Raw genomic sequence first — 23,823 nt, 5'->3', positions numbered from 1 at the left:
ATGTATTAATAGAAAAAAATTAGTTCTGACGTCATACGAACCGTTGTATTACGTCGACATTTGTTACATTACAAGTTTTAAAAAGCATATCGAGTACGAATGTCCTCTAATTTTTTAGACACTTCATTTGGAGCACGGTCGAGATCGTCGGCTACTGCCTTCTGCTTACTCGAATCAATTGAGTTAAACTGCTCGCATAGATCTCCGTCGATCACGTTCTGAAGAGAAAACAAATTGTTAAACCTTGAACGTCGCAATTGTGTGAAGATAACCCATTACCTTGACTGGGAAATAGAAAGACCTAAACGCCAAATGATCTCGTCCGCAAAGAGGAGGATGTTCAGACCTGAGGTGCATTTCGAGGGCTTGGAAAAAATCGTGATCTTCCCTTGACGTGAACGGAACCAACACGCCAATAGATCCGGACAAAGTTGTGTAGACAAGGGATTCAGAACCGCCTGGAATAAGGGTCGCTCTTTGAAGCGACAATGCAGTCTCGCCAATATGAATGTTGCATAATACTTCGGCCTTATTAGATGCCCCATTAAGAACACCACGATCCCAGAATGATTTGTTTCCAGTGGGATCTTCGTCCACGTCATCGGATGTCCTAGATGGCAACCGCAACTAGCAAGAAATAAGAAACTATTAGAATGGGATAATTTACACAACACACTATCTTCAAGGGTCTACAGTTCTCAGTAACGAGTTGTAATCATAAGATTCAGTAGTCTAACATGTTAAAACATCATAGAAGGAAGAAGTGCCTGCAGAGAATCTAAAATATCTTACCACTGAAATGTTGCCGAATTTATCAGCTACCGCAACAGTGTCATAATCCAAAAGACACATGGTGGTGACATAACGAGGGTGTGTATCGTCGGCAAAGATGATCAGTTGATTCTCCATACGCTTGTAGCGGACGAAGTGGATACTTTCCTGAACATCGGCCACATACACACGCTGACCGAGGGCTTGAATGTTGACGACACAGCTTGGTAAATGTTTGTTCTCACATTTTCGCAGCAACTTCTTTTTTCCCATATCATATAACCTCAACAATCGCCCAACTCCAATCAAAACTCGACCCTGGTAGGCGCAGATGGCGTAGGGAGTGTCCTCAACAGGAGTTTTGTGAACAAATTCAAGCGCCGACCACTCATTTATCAATCTAAATTTAAAAAATCACAACCAATTAGTTTGAGGTATAAAAGCACTCATCTCAATAGTTGGGAGTTCATTTCAGAACTGCAGAACGTTTTCTTCCTTTTGATCAGAAATTGCTCTTATCATCACTAGATACAAAAATGCCAATATATAAAATCGAAGGAACTCACTTGTATGTATAGATGAACCCTCCATCACATTGTTTGGGATTTAGCTTCAAATCCTTTGCAACCCCAACAAGAACGAAATAATCTTCTGGGTCCTGATTCATAAACCGCGCCAATCCGATACTCAGGGCAGCCTCGTTCTGTGGCAATCGAATTGTGTGCAAAGAATTGCCGCTAGTAGGGTCCATAATGCGGACGATCGAAGCCCACATACCAGCACCAGCTTTCGGAGCTCCAAACTCACTTTCAGGTAAATCTTCATTGAGGAAAGCGTCGGCCATTTGATGAGCCAACTCCTGTTCTTCTTCCGTCGCAGCATCCCTCATCTCTTGAGCTATTTGCTGTCTCCTCTCAAGCTTGGTCTCTAGCGTATAAGCATTGTGATCGGTTTCAATAATAATCATGCGCCCGGAATCGTGTACGACGAATTTTCGAGGCGTATACTCCAATGGATATGAGACTTGATTGAAGACGGCACCCAACTTCTCCAACGCCAAAATACGAAGTGTGTTGGAAGCAATGGCGACGACTCCTTCGGGACACTGTTCGGATGCGAAACCAGATGCAAATTCCAACGAATCATAAGACAATGGAGCGAGATGGAAACGATTCTGAAAGTAGTAGCTCAGCCAGGTACGCGAAGATATGGCTAACACGGCTTCGTGATTTTGTGTCATGACGCGGAAAAGTTTAACTGGTCTGGAACCTAGGTACCGAGTTCTCGTATCAGCCAAATCCCCCGTTACAGGATCCAACACCGTTCTCAATAAAACACCATTCTGAAGACCAATGTTGAGGAAAAGCTGTCCTGAAGTCCCAGTTGTTTCGGAATCTTTATCGTGACCACCCATTTCAACAATACACAAGGATTCTGGAGTGGCTGGTAACGCTTGCATACTCAAGGGTGTAAGACAGTCCTGTAATGTCAAAAATCAAGACATTAAGAAAAGAAAACTGCGTACACCACATTACTTGAAAAGACTAATCATCAGTAATGAACGAGAAGGGGTTAATTTCAGAAGTACCTTAAGATACTTCAAAACTCTAGCCTAAGTTCTCATCATGAAAGTGGGGAAATCGCGCAATAAATAACAACTTACATTGGGATCTAATGAGATGACGCGGACAGTATTATCTGCGAGGCCAACAGCTAAGAAACGTGATCTCTGTTCACCAGACGGGACATTAGCCAAAGCCATGCATACAACTTCGGCAGTCATCTCCTTCCGCTCCGTATATTCGTTTAATTGACCGGTCTAAATATATTTAAAAATAGTAATATAATAGAGGAAAAATTTACACAATCACAAGGACTTACCGGATCCATCTCGAAGTACACCAATTCCCCGCCAGCTAGAGAAATGACAACCTGGCGCTGATTAACTGCACACCGAGATATAGCTCGTTTACCAGGGGATTTCCATTCGTTGATCCTTCTGTCTGCCCTTATGTGTCGAATTCCTTCAGGATAAACCTGTTAAGATAGTTATGGTCTATGATATTACTGGATAGGAGTATTTTGCAAAATTTTATTACCTGGAGCAATGCATTATCACCCAGCGAGGAACACCCTAGAGTAGGCGTCGTGCCCAAAAACCCTGAGTCTGTCACCTCTTCAACAGTTTCACCGATGGACAACACAAGTGTGGCATTCACGAATGACACAACAATGTAAGCATCAAACTCGTCTGTGAAGAAAAATAAAAGAAATTTAATAACCCCTCCATAATAATGAAAAGGACTCATGGGGGATAGATAAAAAAAAGGGAGTGTACAGCTGAGTAAGTGAACTGAAGCATTACTCCACTAGGTTCCAGGGAAGATCAAGGCTAACCTGAAAACAGTAAAAAAGACTGGCGTTTGAACTATGGTCCAACCACCAGTCGCTCACGTGCGCGCACAATGTGACACGCCCGCTGAGCACAACACAAATTAAAATTACCGTCGGCACGTTTTCTGACAGTCCACACTGCATTGGGGTTACCGGGAAGTTCAGAAACAGCCATCTCCGATACTTCCAATCCATGACGGAGAACACGAAGAGACGAACGAGAACTTCTACCACAAAGTGCATACAACTGGGGTGTATCCTCATTGGCTGTAAATTGAAAACAAATGTTAAAAACCTTTCAAAACAGGAGGAATTATCAAACCTACCGAGATCAGCAATATGGCAGGCCAGAACTGGAGATAAAGACTCCATCTCGTCCACGAGAACAAGATTCTTCAAAGGTCTCGGAGCAAAGAAGAAAGTATCTCCTTCCTCCAATGGTATAGTAGAGCTGAATTCGGGTTCATCGTCATCATCCCCCAAATGAGCAATCTGGTAAAGATAACTAATAACACAAGGAAAATTAATACACTTGAAAACCCATAAAACTACTTCAAATTTTGTAACCGAAATCAGAGTCAAAAATTATAATCAAAGTGTTATCTCAGGTGAAACACGGATGACAATACACATCATTTCAGCAAATAGAAAAAAAAATTTAAGAAAACTAACTGATTTCCAAATTCCGATGCGACGAATAGAAAGCCTGTCTTCAACACACACATGCTGGACGAAACTGGAACGGTATCAAAGTACTTGATTTTCAATTCTCTCACCACCTCTTCATCCATATCCATGGTGATCTTGAAAATATCGCCCTGCTCCGTTTGGACAAGGAAGAAAAACATGGCCTTGGTGCGATGGGAAGCCGAGCAGACGAAAATCATGCCCCTTTCCGGATCATCCAAGTCATTCTACAGAGAAAAAACTTATTACTACCGTCCTCAATACATGGAATAAATAACTTATCGGAGGTTCGTTCCAGGACAGCATGCAATATGCGCATTACAATCCAACGATGCAAACATCTCCAAGTATAGTTTAGGCACTAGTCGACCAGCACGTGTATAGAACACGGCTGGAGATACCGCGCGCCAAATAACATAATGAAATGATCAAACGTACCCTTCTTCTGGGGATTGGGCAACGAATGTCATGCTGTTCACCCAAATTCTTATATGTGATGTAGTTCTCGGAGCAAACCAGAACTCCGGAAGGTCCGTCGTTTCCTCCAGGAACAGTGATGAGGAAATTGGCGTGCTCATCCAACGGCTCACTATTAAAGTAAAGATATGTTCATCAAAATATTTCTTACATTGTCACACATAAGTCAACAATGTTACACACTATGATAGATAATGTCCCCCTTATGTATAGCTGCAATCTTTAAGTGACAAGAGAGCAGTAAAGTTAAGGGGTTTTGAAACCCAACCAGGCAAAACCAAAATCACCAAGATTTGTTACGCACCTATATTTCCTAACGACGTGGTTTAAACCCAGATCGAGTTCGTAGAATGTAAGCGTTTGTTGCGTCTTCTGTGCCGCCTCGCCTGTTGGATCACCATCGGCCTCTTCATAATCCATCTCCAAACAAGCAAATACAGGGTTTTCAAATCCCACGTCAACACCCACTATGTTGTAAACTAGAGTGTTTGACTTGTGAGCCTCCAGCGGAGAAGAAATGGTTAAATGGGCTTGGGCATCCCTGTTCAGAATGTAGACCAGTTTTTGCTTCTCAATAGCACCTGCAATGCAAAAAAAAAACATAAATGTTAAAGCAATGCGCACTCTCAAGCCACAAGATTTCGATTTTAAAAAATTCTCAGTAAAAACGTTAGATATCAGCATTATCTTTCTCAGATGGGGAAAGAAGACATAAAAACGTAACTCATCACTTGCAAGAATTTAAATTAAAAACGGATCAAAACTTACTGATCATAACAGCTCTGCCTTTGGGATCAATTGCCATGTACTGTCCAGGAACAATCCGACGACAACCGCTTTTGCCGTACGTTTCTTGGTGCACCTTATCAAACACATTTTTGGCAGCATTGTATTCAAGAATGACAATTCGCCCAGAGTCTGATCCGACCACAAGGTAATCTAAATACAGAATTAATGAAAGTTAGCAGGATGTATGTTTTAAAAATTATATTTGCACAACTCACCCTTATTTCCTCCAGTAAGCCTGAAACTAATGATTGACCTGATGATTCCAAAAACCTCTTGACTGAGAAGTGTGTGTACTTTGCCAGTGTTGGGATCCGGCTTCACAATTTCGAGTACCTTTCCACGAGCAATGACAATCTCCTGTTGCTTGGTGCCACTGAAGTTGCCCTGGACTGCCTGAATGATGCCAGTGGCACGCTGCAGAGTCAGATTGTAAAGATACATTTTCTTTCAAGTTGACGTGTCCAATGTGTAACTTGAACTGCCTAGATGAGCATCACCTGCGAAAATGTTATCAGATATAATTCTTACATTTGTCCAACATGTTTAATGACAATGTTACACACCATTTGAAAATTAATGTCCCCCTCATGTATAGCCACCAAACTTAATTCACAGAAAGGCGGTAAAGTTGTAAGGGGTTTTCTTTTCTTTAATAGCTAGACGAGTACGCGAAAGAAACTACAGCCCCGGCATCTCACCCGGCAAGGTTTTCAAATTGACATGCTTCAATATTTTAAACATCGCCAAAAACACACATTTAACCATCAAAATAACTGCTTTTCAACTATCTGGAACTAAAATGTGTAGTCAAACTTGAATTTACCTGTGGATGTTACAGATTTTCCATGATGGAAAATTCAGCAAAGGTTGAGTGAAATCTCTCTTGGCTCCGGCGTCGCGCTCGAGTTTAGGGTTCGACTTCTCGTGCATTGTGTGATAGGCAATATTTTTGAACATCTGACATCGACTCTCTACTTGGTCTATCCCTAAACACAGCATTTTCAATGCATTTGCGCTTTCTTTATCACAAGATTTTTTAAATTATTATTATTATTTATAGAACGATTTCATAATGCATTATACAATAAAATTGTGAAATTAATAAAAAATTTCAGTGGTGATAATCAAGAATGATTTATTCACAGCTGTTTTTATTACTCATAAAGTAATTCAAAAGACGTGTTCATATTCCGATCCCTTGCTATGCGCGCGAGTTTCTCTCTAGAACCACCATGCAGCCACGCTTTGAATAGACAAGTTCGGGATGCTGAGTTGCACAACCGCAAAATTAGGATCGTGCGCCAACGAGTTTTTGTAACGTTGTGGGGATAGTAGAAAGCGGGTTTTTTATTATTTAAGCATAGAATTACTTATCTAATCTTAGAAATGTTCAGGATTATCGTTGTTTAGAACATTCTGCTTTTTATAGAGTAATTTTAAATGTATAATTCAGCTTAGTTTACCCATTCAAATTAAAGAAAGTCCAAGCCTGGGATGCTGTTTAGTCTTTTCTTGTGTGTTTGAGCTTGTCACTTGTCAGCAGATCTGTCAAAAAACACAAGAAAAGACTAAACAGCATCCCAGGCTTGGACTTTCTTTAATTTTAATGGGTAAACTAAGCTGAATTATACATTTAAAATTACTCTATAAAAAGCAGAATGTTCTAAACAACGATAATCCTGAACATTTCTAAGATTAGATAAGTAATTCTATGCTTAAATAATAAAAAACCCGCTTTCTACTATCCCCACAACGTTACAAAAACTCGTTGGCGCACGATCCTAATTTTGCGGTTGTGCAACTCAGCATCCCGAACTTGTCTATCTTTTAAAATTTCTTATTCAAAAATTTTTATTTGCGGTGCGGTAAGGAATAACGAATAAGGGTGTTGAAGCACTTATCTTTTTTTTTCAATTCATAATGTACCGTTGAATTCATTTCGAGTCATTCAATTCATATTGACTGAAACAATCGAGTTCCCGAACTTTACCGATTAACTCGTCCTCTGTCGCCAGTGATGGAATGTGGAACGGCTTGCAGTCGGAAATCAACTCTTGACTTTTGATGTTTCCTATTAAGAACAAGTTTAGAGGTTTGAAAAAAAACGAAACTAGAAAAAACGAAGAATTTGATGTTGTCCTTGCATTCTTTGGAACAGCCTTTATTGCAGCATCTTCCAAAAGATAGCCGCAGCGAAATTCTTCGACGTTTGGAATTTAACATCGTCGACTTGTTGTTGTTGTATACGCGATATCAGCAGTCGGTAGTTTTGGGCCAACTTTCGTCGTCGTCGGGAACAGCATGAGATTATAGTTTTCTACACTGTCATAAATGCGTTGAGATAAGGCGCTGCTGGGCGCGGTATGAAATCCCCTTGTTCCGTAATATAACATGCTGCAACCGCTATAAGCCATGTACGCGCATTCGTGGTTTTTATCTGATGTACAGTAGAACAAGTTCTAACTTTCCATATGCCATCTTATTAAGGTTATCCTCTCTGACTATACAGAAACAAATCAACCTCAATAGGGATTTTTTAGAGCTACATAGTCACAGTGACGAACGCGACGGTATTAGCCAATGTGTTTGAATCCGGCGATTAATAGTCCGCTCGATTGGAAACCGTGAAATCGTTTCCGAAATTATGCAGGCAATCAATGCTCTGCTGCACTATCGAGAGCTTTTTTCTTTTGGCCGAATGTATATATCGCAGCACTCGAATTCGCATTTCGAACGCGGGTTTCGCCCCGGTCTATTGCCTTTTGATCGTGAAACTGGCAGCTGTTTCAGCGCGCAATTCAGGAACACGCCTCTCGATGTTATTTCGTTTGCCAAGAAAGAAATTCACGCACAGCACACACATAAGAGATTGAATCATCGGATATAAATATTTATTATCTTTCGCGAATCCACTTGGTCCCGCGACGGGTCAACATCTCGCGTTCCACAACTAACGTTACATATAAACATCCGAAAATGGTTGGACTCGAGCCACACAGACATATTCCGCGTTTAAAAAAATCTATCAACCGGGAATTTCGAAAGCAGAAGACGGCAGAAGAAGAAGAAACTCTGTGCTGGGGTCGTCTTGTTCTCATCTCATTATCCAATTTTTGTTGAACGCCAAGCAAGAAAAGATAAGAAGCGGTGAAATAAAATATCTGAAATGAAAATCAGTTTCATTTCATTGCGGCTTAGTCTGTAGCTATAGTACACTTTAATCCGCGCAACTGCTGCTGGTAGGGATATTCATTGTTGGCGTAATCAAGTTGATTGTCGACAAGAGGCGGATTTTCCAATTGATTTACGAGCGATGACGGGAGGAGAGTGAAGAAATTTCCCCCAGCGCGCCGCCCAGCCAAAAGGATGATCGCTTACATGAATATGAGGTTGCGTCAGATTTTTAATAAGAAGATATCGATCAATGGCGGGGCAGACAGAAACTCTTTTAAGAGGGTCCATCACTCGTCTGCCGTTCTTCACCACCCACAAGGTTACATCAGAATCAAAACGATATAGGAAACGTATATTCAAGACCGGGGTCGGTCATATTATCATCAAAAGGCCCAAAAAAAAAAACGAGAAACTGTCGGTTAGGTTCTTCATTTCCCGCTGTGACTGGAAGAAGTGAAAAAGCCTCGTGAGTTCAAAACAGATGAGACGACGATGTCCCGTGCTGCGGCAGTCCCGAGAAGAAGAAGAAGAAGAAGAAGAAGAATCAATGTGTTTAGATGTATAAAAAGGAAAACAAAAAGGCCAGCCAAACGGATGAGATGGGAATAGATTTTGATTTCAAGGTTCTGGAAGGAAAAACTCGTTGCTGCGTGCGTTTAACATTCCTCGGCTGTCACACATGTCAGCATTTTTCCCCCCGCGACCAAAATTCATAGATATAGAAAATGATGGGGGGTCGTATATAATAATCATAATAAGTGAACTGGCCAGTGAATAAAATCACGTCGGCACACGACGACGACCGAACCCTATAGTAGTAGTAGTCAAAGCGGGCCAGCGCATGCAGCACAGCACACACGGAAGATTGATTTCAACTCACAGCCCTTTTTAGCTCTCGTTATTTTGTCTTTTTCTTTTCTCCTATACGGATCGCTGGATGGATAGATAGATAGACCGCCGGACTTTTGTGTATCATTATAAGGCAGCGCCTTTGTCCCGTATGACCAAAAATATATATATCCATCCAATGCTGGTGCAGGTGGTTGTTTCCAATGGAAATAACCGAAGCCGAAGAAGAAGAATGTTTCATTCAAACTTGGCAAGATCGATGCGGCAATCGTCACTGCTCCGCTGCGTATTACAATCACAAAAACTTCTTCTCTTTTTTTAAATGTTGAATAACGAACAACCAAAAAGAAAATAATAATTCATCCGAAAAGGAGGAGCCCCCTGCGAAAGAAAAGAGTGAAAATAAGAGTATAGAGTTCACGTATAGACACACACACACACAAAACTGGTGTACATGGAACCCGCCCCAGCCGCTGCTGGGTTGATAAGAGCGACGGGTCGTCCCTCCTAGGGTCTCAGTCGACTCCTAGTGGTCAAAGGGCCAGGTTCGCCTTTTTCTCTACGCTCCTACCATCTTTTTTCAACTTTTGTCGAGAGAGATTTCCGGTCTTGAAAAACCAGCACATACCTGTGGGGCGTGTGTGTGTGTGTGTGGCAGCTATTATAACTAAATGTGAACTGCTTTTTCGTTTACCTCCCGTCCACCAACCACTTGCGTCACATTTATTCGGGTCGTCGTGACAGTCGTTGATTAAGTGCTGAGAGTGCGCCTTGCGTCAACCGTGTGAGAGTTCATTAATGCCGGCTGACTTGACTAGAACTAATCTAACGTCCGCTATTTGTGGCTGAGCTTCCGCAAAGTTCCGTCCGTGTCGTGAAAACACAATCAGAGAGACCCGACGATTTATTAAGACGTCAACACCTTGGAAAAACTTCAAAGAATGAACGGTATGGGCCGCCAGTCAATTATTCTAGCTGCTTTTATTTTCGAAACTTTTTTTATTATGTGGGAAAACACACACACACGAAAAAAAAGAGGGGAAACAGCAACAACTTTGTCGTCCGTGTAGAAATAAGAAAAAGTTGTTAGTTCGTGTTTCCTGTCTATTACCAGAAGCTATTTCCTCGGCGTTGTTTAATTATTCATTCCGTCACCACACACGGATCATTACCTCTCTATCACAGCCCACCCGTTCTCACTCTTTCCCCCTTATAGCTCTCTGGGCATATTAGTGACGCTTTACCCATTTTCTCTTTTTTTATTTTTCCTATATTTATGAAAATCCCCCATTTCCTATTTTATTCTTTCCCATTTTTTTTTAGCTTTTTTTGAAATTGACAATTTCGTGCGTGGACATAACACTTTGTTGGTTTCCGATTCGTCTGGCCGATTATTCGTTCATATATTTATTATTAGATTTTTTATTTTTTCGTTATTCAAATATAAGAAAAAACAACTTTTGATTTTCAATATTGCGGCGCTTTTTTTTATAGTAGAGTCGTCTAGACCCACGTTGACAGGATTGATCCGAACCACCCAGCGGCATATTTCCAAATCGAAAAAAAAAAAGAAAAGAAAATGTTAACTCGTTCGTGTATAACCTATACGTGAACAGCAAACAACAACCAATCTAAGACTGCAGTGGTACCGTTCTGTGTGTGTTTCCATTCGTTCGTCTTGCAGCAGGAATGCCCATTTTTTTTTCTTTTGTGTGTTGGATATTTTTATACACACACACATAACAGGACGAGACTGGGTGGTGGGTGGGTGGGGATACGTGGAATATTATTGTTCTATATCCTATCGTGCGACGTCTGCGTGTCACTGCCGCCGGAGCGCACACAAAAGTTTATATTTACACCGAGGGCCTATAAATACGACCGAGATAGATCCTGCCATTTTTATTTTCTTCTTCTTTCTCTCTCTCTCTTTCTCTGCCGGAATATTATATATAAGGATGCGATCAAGTTATACGTCTATAACCCTAAGAAATAAAAAGAAAAAATAATGGTTAAAAAGGGAGCGCAAAGATCGTAAAAGAATATTCCGGTGGGCTCGCGCTCATCTGCTCATTTTTAACCCCCGTGTGCATTTATGTCTTTTGGCTCTAGCCGCTCACACACACACAACACCAGCAGACGGGGGATATGTACATTTAGTCGGTAAAGGAAAAAAAACAGAGATTAAAGTCATAATGGATGAGGCGCCGCCTAGGTCCCATCGACGAAGTGGCGACGGAACACAACACCGGACGTCACACTGGAAAGTCACACAAACGGCCGCGTGTGGTTGATAAGCGGCGTCCGCGTGTTCATTGATTCCCACCGGCCAGCAGCAGCAGCAAATAATAATGACCGTGAAAATGGCCAGACGTGTGTGGGTTGTGTTTGGTTTATTATCAGATGATTTGATGGGGGAGAAAAAATTATGAACTGATTGACGATGAAAGGCGGTGGTGGAGGTGTTGGGGTGTGAGAATAACAACAAGAGGGGGGATGTGCCATAACACAGAGAAACTGGGAGGGGCGCGTTAGTGTTTATCCAGGACAATTTCGACACCCCCCTTGCTTATTTAGTGGCAGCTGATCAAGCATTATTATTATTATTTTCGGTTGTTAATGCATTTGTCAGGGATTTTCGTTATTATTATTATTGTGTTATTCATCTGTGAATTATTATTGCAGGTCGATCCTTGCGATTGGTTGCGCTGATGGTGACGGTCGCCATGGCGACAACGTCGGCCGACAGCAGCAACCGTCAAACCCACCGCGGTAATCGGTTGGGAGACACTAACGATCCATCCATCCTGATGAACAACCTCCTCCTGGAATTGGACGAATCGCTACCCGAATGCTCATCGGCTTTCAGGCGGGTCCAGCACGGCGAACGCTCCGCTCACGCTTCCTACCCGCCAGACATCAAAGGTCTATGGGTCTCTCAAGAGTAAGTCCCATCCATTAAGTTCAAGGATCGACTGTTTAGCACTTCATTCCGTCTCTAACTGTCGACATATTTCAACGCCACTGTCATTCGAGTAGAAGAACTTTTGTCTATAGTCACGTCCCCCCCATTTTACACTAATTAAAAGCAACACGTTGTCCCCACCCCAACCAAAATGTCGTCGTCGCTCTGTCGCCTCAAACTTTCAAAAGAAACAAGAAACAGGTCAAAGTCAACTCTGCTGTACCCACACATAGAGATATATGTTGACTATATGTAATACGACTCTTTTTATACTACGCTTGTACATCTTTCGGACCAACGCCTTTGGCCTAGAAAGAAGGGGTGGGGGAGGTGGGCTAAAAATGGGATTCGGTTTCCGCCAAAAATGCCCCAATCCCCACCAACCCCCCACCCATCGGCGGGGTTATATAGGACCAGATCCGGTCCAGGAAATGGAACTCTCGCAAAAAGCTTCCCGGCTTTTTCTCTCTGTGTGAACATTTTGTGTGTGCTGTGCTAGGGTGGAAATAAGGAATATTGTCATGGCGGTTTTTCTTCTTCTTCTTTCCATGACGACAACAGCTGCGGATGTCATCCTGGAAAAGCGGAGAGGGTCCGGGGTCTCATATTGTCTGTTTCTCTCTCTCTCCGGACGGACAACAAATCCCGGCGTAGTACTCTCTATATAAAACGTTAGAGAGTTGAGCTTGTCTCGTGATTGCGTCGTTAACCGACTCGAGAGAATACGTGGGGGTGTACACACTATACAGGATGAGAGAATAGGTTCACGTATTTTTTATTATAAGAGAGGGGGGGGGACCACGGAGAGTGAGAGGAACCGACAAGAGCTGTCAATTGCTTTGACTGGAGTGAGACGATAAGAGGGTGTGGTGCTGGCGGTGCTGGACCGGTGATGAAGTCTTATTGTATTATGTGTCGCTGGAGCGGGGTGGGAGGGAGACTATATATACTTCGGGAAATCAACGGCAGCAAGAAAAAGAAATGCAATTGCGTTTGATTTTGATGTCGGTCAATCATCTTATATATCTATAATATATAATTAAATAGTGTGTTGTGGGAAAGGCAATAAAAAATAATAAAACAACCAAAAGTTTATTTGAGTGGCAAATCCTTTTGGACCTGTCAAATAACAGAATAGGGGGGGCTTTGACAATTTTTATTTCCCTTTTTGGAAACATTTTCTGTGTCTTATCTTTAACTTAGTCTTTCTTGTCAAAAACTTTTTTTTACCCCCTGAAATGCTGGGGGGTTTCAAAGTTGCTGATACCTTAGGTGGTCTCCAGAAGCTTTTGCCTTTTTTTTTTCTTCCATGGAGGGTAAACTTCTTCTTCGGTCTAAGAATTTAACGAAGAAGAAACATTTTTTGAGAAAAGAAAAGAAAAAGGGAACTTGAGAGTTAAAGAGAGAGAGAGAGACGTGCTGGTGTCACTCGAGATCCTCCTCCATATTTTTCTTTGTGTCACGAACCACTTTATGGCTTTAGCAGAGATCTCCATTTCCATCGGACTGCTGGACGAGAGACTAGCTGAGAGACGATGGGGCTCTCTCTGCTGGCGCTGGATGCGTTTCACAGACGATTGGGAGCTCAGCGGAATGCAGCGCTGCTGGACGCCGGGCTGAACTGACCCCCCCACTCTTTCGCCGTGTCTGATTGGGAATGGCGCTGCAGCTCTTTGCTCTTTCACTAAAAAAATGGTCTCTTGTTTCTTCTTCTTGACCATCTGATGTGGTCAGGCCCTTTTTTCCCAAAAAAACAATTCTCGGTGAATAATTCCAAGTCATAAATTAGACCCGCACAGATGAAAGTTTTTGAGTTGATATAGAGAGTGAAATTCGGTTCATTGTACATTGTTTCAACTCGATTTGAGGGATTTATAGTATGCCAATCGATATTGCCAGTCACACGCCATCAATTTGAGTATGTAGGGAGCCTCTCTCTCTCTCTCCATTTGGACATTTTGGTAGAAAGAAGAAGAAGATTCTTTGATAAATCAAACGAAGATTTTCCAGAAGGCGAGGCTGCTGAGTGTGAGATGAGAGAGGGCCAACGACGAGAGAAACCTTTTAGGGTTTTGTTTAGACGCCGCAGTTGTTTGTGTGTGTTACACACACGGCCGCTTTTTTTTTTCTTCTAGTGTTGGGCGGCCGTCCCGTGTATATCACGTGCGAGAGAGCCGGAACCGAAGAAGAGAAACACACACACATACTACGAGAATATATTTGCGATGGTCTAAACATTCTCTCCCGAGAACACACCGCAGCACAGCGGCCTTTATAAACTGGGGTGATGCCCAGCAGACGGATAGATTTGACACGAACAGATCAAAACACCATCAGCTAATGGCCAGGATAAAGAGCCTATAGGCTCTCGCCGGGCTACTGCAGGAACAGCAGTTCAGCTCAACACAAGAAATTCCGTTCGTAGAAATTCCATCTCGTCTTAGTTGTCTAAACACACACACACAAAGATCCGGCAAGTGCTGTGGGTATAGTTTATATAGGTTCTAAAACTATCGCAGACGTTCTCCTTTAGCCGATGATTTTTGTGCAATTGATTTCAACCGCCGACGGAAAGAACCGGACAGCGGAGTGATAGTAACCTAAGCCTCCGTTGATTCACTCAAGACAGAAGCTTCTAGAGGATTGAAATTTATTTCGGGATATATATCTTCTTTCCGGTGCGGATGGGAAAACAAAAAAGCCTACACAACCGCCAGACAAGAAAAACATCAAGGAGCTAGGAGCGCGTGTTAGATAACCTGAGCCATTGTTCTGTTGTTCTTTCTATCTAAACAAACGGCTCAACACCACTACACCATCCGACTCTCTCGAGAGAGATTTCGAAATGCGATACGATAAAACTCCCACAAAAACATTCGACCCCATCACCTTTGTGTTCAGATTCCTGTTATTTTCTTCTTCTGTTTAAAACAATTCAAAAATGACAAACCTATTTGATTTCTTGTTTAGCATTTTAATTCAATCAACATTCTTGTATACTATATAGATTCTCATTGATTGATGTGTCTGTGTGTAACTTGTTTCCATTAGATGTGAAACCAGACCCGGGCCGGAATTCGTCCTGCGCCAGTACCAGTTTGAGCGTGACGGCAGTTTCAAATTGCTCCAGCATTTCTACGGCGACGAGTAAGAGAACATCCACCACATCTTTAAAAAATAAATCAAATCAATGGCTCAATAAAAAAAACATTTGGGAAATTCGAATCAGATGGTGCACGACGCCAGTGTACACGCTGACGGCCAAAGGGCAGCTGCAGATGCGGGAGCCGTCGTGGGTCGTTCCAGGCGCCGCCGAGTCCGAGTACACCTTACACCGCGTCCATTTGGTGGCCTACAGCGAGGACGTCGTCGACGAAGTGATGCAACGAGTCAATCGGTAAATATTATCTTACGCATTACACACACGCACTTTAGTCCCCCCTTACTTCTTCCGGGCTATTCCGGAATAAGTTTTTTGTTCTCTCTCAAAAACACACGAGAGTCTTATCTTAGCAAGACAATCACTTTGTGGGGCTGTTGTCATCACTTGGCTTGTTGTTCTTCTTCTTAGGAAAGACAAAAATAAAAAGAAACAATAACAGCAGAATAGAAGTGATCCGGTAAAGTTTCCCAAGAACAACAGGAGAAAATCCTCTGGCTGCCAACCGATAATCTGTGATAAACATTTTTCCTAGGATGAGTCTGCTGCTGCTGCTGTTATTTATCCGCTAAATAAATCTCTCTTAAAGAAAACGAAGAAATAGACTTTTCTCATCCAGCAGCAGCAGCAGCAGCAGCTGCTCATAGACACGCCAGACACGCAAGCTTGACTAGTGATGTGTATATCCATCGCGTGTTTGCACTCGGTTTCTTCTTCTTCTTCTTCTTGTTTTGGTTGGATTCAAAATGTCTCTTGTGCTGTGTATATAATACCTGATTTCCTTAACAACTCTCTTCATCTGGTCGGGGCTTTGGGTTATTTTGACTGGTGTTTCACTTTAACTTGAAAGAAAGGAGCTGATGATGCTCTGGCATCCATCCGTAATGGTTCATATAATAATTCCTCATTGACGGATGGATGGATGGATATGTGCTGTGTGTATATACAAAACACTTTTGGGGCTGTGTAGCACTGTAGCCCCTCGATGAAGATACTGGCCAGGCAGCAGATTTTCTTCGGCCCTCTTGGGTTGTTGTTCGTCGTAAAAACAGTTTCCTGCGAGGGGTTCGATTTTATATGGCCAGTCTCAGATTTTGACAGGCATTTCTCCTCTTCTCCCAGCGTAGATATATACCTAACGTTTGAGATAGAGACTATATAGTACTTGGGTTGATATAATGACACCGTAAACAACCCGGTAATGGCCACTCTTAGGAGCTCAAACTCCCATAAGTGATGGAGTAATGAGTCCAGTCTGATCATTTAGACCGGGTCCAGCCGAGAGAGAGAGAGAGAGAGGGGCTGGATGGATGCCATATCTTCTTTTGTCATAAAAAGAGAAAATAATGGATACTATACGACGGATAACCGAATGTATATTTCGATAACACAGGTCGTGTCCAGGGTACATTAACCGTCCGTGGCGAGTGCGCAAGGAGTACCTGATCTACAACTACGGGCCGGCTGCTGCTGGCGATGGGAAATCGGCCGAGCCATTCAACAAACCGGCCAGTGTCAGGTCGAGCTCGTCCGATCGCCACTGGATGACGGCCAGCAATGGCAAGCGCCACAACGGGAGCGGGCGAGGCAACAACAACAACAAGATGGGCGCCGATCAGCGATCGAAGCGCGTCTCCCACAACGGATCGCATCACTCGGCGTCGACGGGCGGCGATTTCGCCACCCCCAGCGACACGTCGGTCGCCCTGGACGAGATTGATTGCCTGGCCGCTTTCCACGCCGTCTACCACGAGCTCCAGCTGATTAGGACTGTCCGCCGGCCCAGGGATCTCCTGGCCGAATCTCCTCAGCAGTCGAAATCTTCATCATCCGGCAGCGGCAATAAGAAAAAGAACTTTCATCATCCGGTGGTCGATGCCCAGCCAATGCAGACGCTCCTCTTCCTGGGCAACATCCATTCGCAGTTGGAACAACGGGCGTCTTACCGGCCTACATCCTACCAACCGGCCCTCATCCGTCACGATCACCAAGAGGTCAGTAATAGATTTGGTCGCTAGATAATAAAGCAATTACATATTGCTCGCTCTTTCTCTTACATCCGCTGGATTCTTTCTACCCAAAAAAAAAACCATTTTGTAAAAAGAAAAATACTCAAAAGAAATTGAATGTTTTTCGTGTCTAGGGATTATTATTATGACTTGTTTTTATTCTCGGCGTCGGTCGTAACAAAAAAAGTCAGAAAAAAGAACTCAGGCAGGTCCTCTCGTCCAGGGGGGTCTCTCTTTCTCTCTCCTGGGCGCGCTTCTTATATGACGTATCGGGTTGGATTTACCAGACCGCGGGCAATACTACACACAACAGTCTAGGAAGGAGGTGGAGGATTTCGCAGCGTGAATTCGGTCCATGTAGAAAAGAAATTCCGCCGTTTTTACTTATAGATCCGTGAGATGAGAGGGGGGAAAACAGAAGAATTTAAAAAAAAAGAAAAAAGAGAAAACAAATAATACCGACCGACTATACCCAGCAGGAAGTATATTTCTCCTTGTTTTTCTAGTATATATATATATATATAAGAATTCTTTGATTTGTGTGGCCTCTACATTTTGTCTCTTTCTTCCATCTCGGAGGACCAACAGAAGGCGCCTATAGAAAATAGAGGGGGGCCCCGGCAGCAAGGGCCGTGGATATTAAAAAAAAAAAGGTCCGCCAAGACCTCCCGCTGTCAGGGAAACGATTGGGGGGGATACGATCCGGGACCCCGGCGTGTGCTATAGTCTCTATTGTTTTCTTGTATTTCCCCCCCATTTTTATTATTATTTTTTTTTTTTGTCTATTTCTGTGTCTGCAGCATTGTGTGTCTCTAAATTATCGATTTCAAATGTTTTTTATTTGAATTTTTAATATGGGGACCCGTAAACAATGATGAAATCGACACCGTGCTTACATACTTTTTCTTTTTCCCACGGGCTTTTTTTTTTATTTTTTTTTCAATTTATTCTTATATATATTTCCCTTTGGAATGATTTCGCGTGTTCAGTGTTCATCAGTCAAAAGGGAAAAATAACGAACGACGGGGGGACCGCGTTGATTTGTGGTTACCCCGCCCTTTAACCTTGTTTGGTGTTTTATTTTATTTACCGATAAACTTTTTGGGGAATTTTGAATTCTTTTTCGACCGAGAGATTCTTTGAAATTTTTTGAATTTGGCGGTGCAATTTCTGATTATTTTTTGGGTTTTTTTTTAAATTTTAGTCGAACGATTGTCACGTGTGTCGGCTGGTGGCCAAATCCACTGACAAGTCGCCGCCTCACCTTCACGCCCGCCCTCGTTTGCCCGTCTACCCGATGGGCGACTGGATCAGCTCGTCGTGCGAAACCAGGCCCATCGGAACTTTCCTCATGAGGCGCATGAAATTCACCGATCATCAAAACGGTAAAAATTACAAAAATTTCTAAATTATTTTCATCCCATTTTTCAATTTGTTTTTCTTTCTTTCCTTCACGGCAGGATTGAACGCTGGCAAGTACTCGGCGTCGGGAGCGTTGTCGCCGACATTCCAGGCCCTTTTCCACTATTTCGCCGATCCGGTGTGTTCCAACGCGACCCTGACCGTCTTGGCTACTGGTCACTACTCGCCAGGCTCGGATTCCGATCGTGTCCAGGGCGCCACCGAATTTGATTTTTTCGTTCAATCCGTCATCATCACCGTTCACGACGAATCCACCGCCCGCAACCTCAACGGACTCAAAGTATTTCAGATATACGATTTTTTTGTTATTGTTACCAAGGGGATTTTTCTAACCTAATTTTTTTTTTTTATTATTATTATTTTTTTTTTTTAATTTAGGGCAATCAATGCGCCATGGATGGCAGTTGGAGAGTGGACCGACCGCAAGACGTCACGCACACTGGCGGCTGCATTGGGCTGGGCATCCGAGTCCCGACGGTAGCCAATGGTAAAATAATGAGCCGCGGTCCCCATCACGATCCTTTTTCGATTGAATGTCCGAAGATACAGTCAGGGCGTGTATTATATATACTACAGTCATAATATCGAAATCTAGGGATCTCTTTTTAATTTTTTTCTTTATAATATTGGATTACGTGGCGATAACTAAAAAAAAACTCGAGAGATAAATGAGACCCACTTGATCCGAGACGGGCCTAAAATTCTTGACTTGCCGAGTCGTCTCAAGTGTCTGAGAAATAGGACACCGTTTTCGTTTTTTAGAAAATGAGATAATCATCAAATCAGAATAGAAAAAGAATAGCAAAAAGGTTAAAAACGGATAAATAAAAATCTGATGATGATTTTATGTTTTGTTTCTTTAGACTTGTTGAAAATGGACGTTAACGGCATTGGACATCCGCTCTTGTATTTCGGAATAGCCGACAATCCTAGCGAGCCACGGACGTCCAAATCGTCGGAGTTGGACCTGATCCGGCCGACGTCTTATCTGCCGCCTCTGCAGCAGTGCCAAAGCATTTGGGAGGATTTGAGCAGCGTCAACGAGGCTTCCAACGAATTGGGACCCATCATCCCGCACGCCAGAGTGTCGGGGGAGTCGAGCAGATCCTCGTCCCTGGCGTCGTTCACCTCCTCTTGTTCTTTTGCGGCGTTAATACTCGCCAACGCCATCTATCGTCTTTTTTAAGAAATCTTTTTTTCGACGACAAATTCAAATTTAAATTAAAAACAAAAAACAAAAAACAAAAATCACTTTATTCAAAAAACACAAACCAACAAAATCAAATAAAAACTAACGCATTTCATTTTCTTTTTTTCTAATAATAATAAAAATATTATAAGTGGCGTATTATTGTCCGTATCGCTGTCTTGTTTGTCTCTGTACCTACAAAAAAAAAACATTGTCTTACGTCATCTGAAATGTGTGTGGACTATTCGTCAACGTCAACCGTATATAAATAATCCACGCTCTCTGTACATATACGCAGTTTATATTAATGTGCGCATTCAAAATTTCAATCAGCGATCAAACTTACACACAAAACATCTCCAGACTTTGACAGAATCAAGATTTTTCCGTATTATTCCGCGATTTCTTAGCGTGTCTGTTTTTTTTTCTGTTTATTTTTAATTATTCACTTTTTGTCTTGTGTGAAACGATCCGCCGCCGCTTTTCGTCACTTGTGTCGTCGTATGTAATAATAATTAATTTCAAATGCGACCATTTTGTGCAGACCCCTCAGTTGAGCGCCCAGTCTTTCTTCTTTTGATCGTCAATTGGTTCTTATTTGACGGCATCAGAGAAATCAAAATTTTAATTTTTGGTAGTCCGAATTGATATGTAGAATCACCCACCTCTATCTCTCTCTCATTTAGTTTTTGCTGTTCTGCCATTGTACACAACACATTTCTTTTTCAAAAGCTTCTATTTTACAAGAAACGGAATTTTTATGTTTGATTTGCGGTCGTCGCGCCATCTTGTCTCACCTCCACACACACACACTATAAACAGGACAAGTGGGTTATTCACTTTTGTTCGTGTCATTGTAATGAATTTTGGAAATTATTGAACTGTACCACGAATGAAAAAATAAAATAAATCAATGAAAAAAGCATTTCTATTCTATTTTATTTTTTTACAGTTTCGTCAATATTTTTTGATGAATGTTGATAAGCAAATCATTTCGATCCTAAGAATTACGAATTTTCAACTGAAACGGAATAAAAGTCACAGAGTCAGGATCCAACTACCTTTTTCCTGAACAGTTTTTTTCTGGAAATAACAAAAGATAATAATTATTTTCTACTATTATTACCGAAAACAAAAATCGGTTTGGCGCCTCCCGTTCGTTTTGCGTGTTCGGTTCGACTAGTTATCCAGTTGTCCGTTAGATGGCATGACGTGCATGTTCAAGAGTTACCTAATGGTTACATAAGTGAAGCGGTTAACCGCGCACGTTAACCGTTTTAACCATTAGGAGAAGGAAACAAATACAAAATTATTCGTTAGTAGTTTGCTTTCTCAATTAATTTGGACTGTCAATTAATTTCTGACGTCGAATACGCAACATATTTCATTTCCAAAACTTTTAACACAATTCTTGAAATTGTCAAATTGTTCCACGAATGAAAAATTGAATAAAAAAAGAATCATAATATTTTCTTCGTTACATATTTTTTTGTGCAGTATCATCAATATTATGTAATGGATGTTGGTTTTCATCAAACAAATTTTTTGTTTTTCTTTCCCGCATAAATAATTGGCAATTGATTTTTTTTCCTCCCTTTTGTTTCGTCCTCCCCTCTTGTTCTAATAACTAACAAAAAGAAAAAAAAATAAAAACCCTGGAGGATTTGTTTGTCTTTCTCATCTTTGTGTGTGTGATGATGATGAATCAAACATGTGGAGAGAGAGAACGAACAAAACAAAAAAAAATAATCGCTGCGGTTGAGTAGACAAAAAGATTTCTGGGGTTGTGCACTGATTGGGTCCCCTATACCGTCTTTTGTCTTTCCAACATAGGCGCACAAGGTCCTCTCGGTAATATAGGCTTACTATATATCTACTACTCTCTACCGCAGGGTTTCTCTCTCTTCGTTGGCTGATTGTATAAGAACGGGCAATGGGTACAACGGCGTTCAGTACCTTGATCTTCTCTCCCCCACCGAAAAATAAATGTAAAGAAAATATCAACTCATAATATTATAGGACCAACCCCCAGCGCATCCAGCAGCAGCAGTTTCTCTTATAGAAATAAATCGACGGATCGTTATTCTTCATCACCCAGCGAATCGAATGCAATCCCCGACGACGACGACTCTATCCTCGGCACTCCAGCGTCCAATAATGAAGGAGCAGCAGCATCTCAAGAGAAGCTTCTCTCATCTTCTTCTTCTCCCCATCTCCAGCTATCCGGCGCTGTAGCTCCTTATCTTTATTTATAGATAAATATTAGACCATCATATATATGTATTTGGCTTGATTCCTGTTGCAGCCGTCGACAGCCTCCTCCTCCTTCTCATCATCATCGTCATCATCAACATCAGAGACTTTTTTTATTTATATTTTTTTATTTTTTTTCCTCTCTCACTCTTGATCGCGTCATCCATCTAAATCAACGCGAAAGAAGTTAGGAGCCCCAGGGTGAAGACGAGCAGAAAATAAGAAGAAAGTTGGACGAGCTCCTTCAAGTTTTATAATGAGCTCCTGCCAGATGTCAACAACGTCCCACATATATCTACTGAATACAAACAGAGCGCTGAGGAGCTGCTGAGGAGGAGAACGACCAGGAGCTGGTAGGAGCAGCCAGCAAACTAGCGACTAATGAACTCACCATGTCAACATCTCTCTGTGTATAACTCGCGAGCTCCTCTTTTTATATATTCTCTTTTCTCTCCGTGTGTCTAGTCGGCAATTTCGCGCAAGGAGCCGGGGTTATTAGGAGCTCACTGCCGAGTTAATTTCAAGACAACAACAGACGAGGGCGGGAGGCGCAGCACTCGTCTAATTGAAAGGAGACGAGATGTACGCGCCATATCAAAGATAAATCCTTTGACGCCTTCAACAGGAAAAGAAAAAACAAACTTTTTCAGTCTCAAGTGATGCGCATATAATTCGCACTCGGAGAGGCCAATCAACTCTTGCAATTAACCTAACTAGATGACATTTTATTATATAAATCAAAAAGAAAACTCTCACGCAAACAAGAAGAAAGTCGAAGAAAGTCTCCGAGCGAAGATGTCGGCAATTATTTTGGTCCAAATGTTTGAATTTGTCAAACGATCCTGCCCGTCATATATAAACTTTCGACGGGGATCGCCGAGTCAAATTCAAACGTTACATCATTATTGGCGGTATATCATTATCTAGCGAATGATGAACTATTATAATATCGCGTACATATAATATTATGTCTAGTTGTACCAATACCCGCGACGCATTGCGTTTGGAATAAGTTGTCGAGTTGAGTGGATGGGCTGGGCTGGGGTCTGGGGATGATTTCAAACTGCTTTTAGTTGCTGTGGAGACCCGAGATGCTATATAGAAAAAAGAAAAAGGGTGGGGCAGTGGGGTTATGATAATGTATCGAAAGAGAAAAGAAGAAGAAGAGGGTTAACTGACGGCTGTTGTGCAGCACGACTCCCGCGGGAATGTTGATTCCTCTTATTTTTTTTTTGTTCGTCTCTTGTTGTTGTTGTTGACTTTTGGCGGCGGCGGCTGCTGGCTCCTACAACAACTCTATAGCTGCGATCTAGAGACATTTGGTTTAGAGGGCACGAACTCGTCGTTTTTTTTCTCGCCGACTGTTTGATGGCAGTTGAGTGCAGTGCAGGCAGCAAAGATCGCGCCGAGAAAAAAAGGATCTACCAAATGAAACCTGCCACCCAGAAATGGCTCTCTCCTCTCTCTAGCAGCTCCTTCTTACATAGCAGACACTCTTTACACGCTCCGCTCCTAAGTTCATGTCAGCATAGAGTAACTGGCTTCTTCTTCCCCCCCATTCTTTTTTTCTCTATAGCTCTTTTTTGATTCCGCTTATTTCAAATCCGATTTCCAGCACAGACTCTCCGCACAGTCTGGGAGGGGGGGGGACATGAATCATTCACATGCGATTCTCTCTTACTTT

At 42.2% G+C, this 23,823-nt stretch overlaps 2 protein-coding genes across 2 annotated transcripts; one reads left to right on the top strand and one right to left on the bottom strand.

The window, feature by feature from the left end:
- Window positions 1-31: 31 nt before the first annotated feature.
- LOC124190169 (splicing factor 3B subunit 3-like) lies at window positions 32-6,096 on the bottom strand. Its single transcript, XM_046582735.1, has 15 exons — window positions 5,942-6,096; window positions 5,334-5,615; window positions 5,098-5,268; window positions 4,634-4,910; window positions 4,291-4,441; window positions 3,838-4,079; window positions 3,492-3,670; window positions 3,277-3,432; window positions 2,871-3,022; window positions 2,653-2,808; window positions 2,435-2,590; window positions 1,338-2,251; window positions 793-1,171; window positions 280-627; window positions 32-218 (listed from the first exon to the last, which is right to left on the bottom strand). Exons 2-15 carry the CDS (start codon window positions 5,557-5,559, stop codon window positions 78-80), a joined length of 3,648 nt encoding a protein of 1,215 aa, XP_046438691.1. The 5' UTR covers window positions 5,560-5,615; window positions 5,942-6,096; the 3' UTR covers window positions 32-77.
- Window positions 6,097-9,646: 3,550 nt separating this feature from the next.
- LOC124190005 (protein APCDD1-like) lies at window positions 9,647-20,811 on the top strand. The gene is made up of 9 exons (XM_046582519.1): window positions 9,647-10,089; window positions 11,827-12,085; window positions 15,158-15,253; window positions 15,336-15,503; window positions 16,660-17,260; window positions 18,480-18,660; window positions 18,736-18,977; window positions 19,076-19,184; window positions 19,561-20,811. The coding sequence occupies exons 1-9, from the start codon at window positions 10,083-10,085 to the stop codon at window positions 19,881-19,883; spliced, it is 1,986 nt and encodes a 661-aa protein (XP_046438475.1). The 5' UTR covers window positions 9,647-10,082; the 3' UTR covers window positions 19,884-20,811.
- Window positions 20,812-23,823: the final 3,012 nt, after the last annotated feature.

Source organism: Daphnia pulex, chromosome 3, assembly GCF_021134715.1.
Source record: "Daphnia pulex isolate KAP4 chromosome 3, ASM2113471v1".
NCBI classification, from domain to species: domain Eukaryota; kingdom Metazoa; phylum Arthropoda; class Branchiopoda; order Diplostraca; family Daphniidae; genus Daphnia; species Daphnia pulex.
The sequence above is the reverse complement of the archived record's forward strand: the minus strand, read 5'-3'. Positions and strand labels throughout refer to the sequence as shown.

What these genes read in the sequence shown, in the direction of transcription:
- LOC124190169 (XM_046582735.1), bottom strand. Translation starts at nt 5,559, where the DNA reads ATGTATCTTTACAATCTGACTCTGCAGCGTGCCACTGGCATCATTCAG. An exon ending in GCCCAATCCCCAGAAGAAGG is followed by an intron (nt 4,080 to 4,290) that starts GTACGTTTGATC and finishes TTTTCTCTGTAG; the next exon opens with AATGACTTGGATGATCCGGA. An exon ending in TCATCTCATTAGATCCCAAT is followed by an intron (nt 2,252 to 2,434) that starts GTAAGTTGTTAT and finishes TTGACATTACAG; the next exon opens with GACTGTCTTACACCCTTGAG.
- LOC124190005 (XM_046582519.1), top strand. An exon ending in CAGCATTTCTACGGCGACGA is followed by an intron (nt 15,254 to 15,335) that starts GTAAGAGAACAT and finishes AATTCGAATCAG; the next exon opens with ATGGTGCACGACGCCAGTGT. An exon ending in ATTCACCGATCATCAAAACG is followed by an intron (nt 18,661 to 18,735) that starts GTAAAAATTACA and finishes CCTTCACGGCAG; the next exon opens with GATTGAACGCTGGCAAGTAC.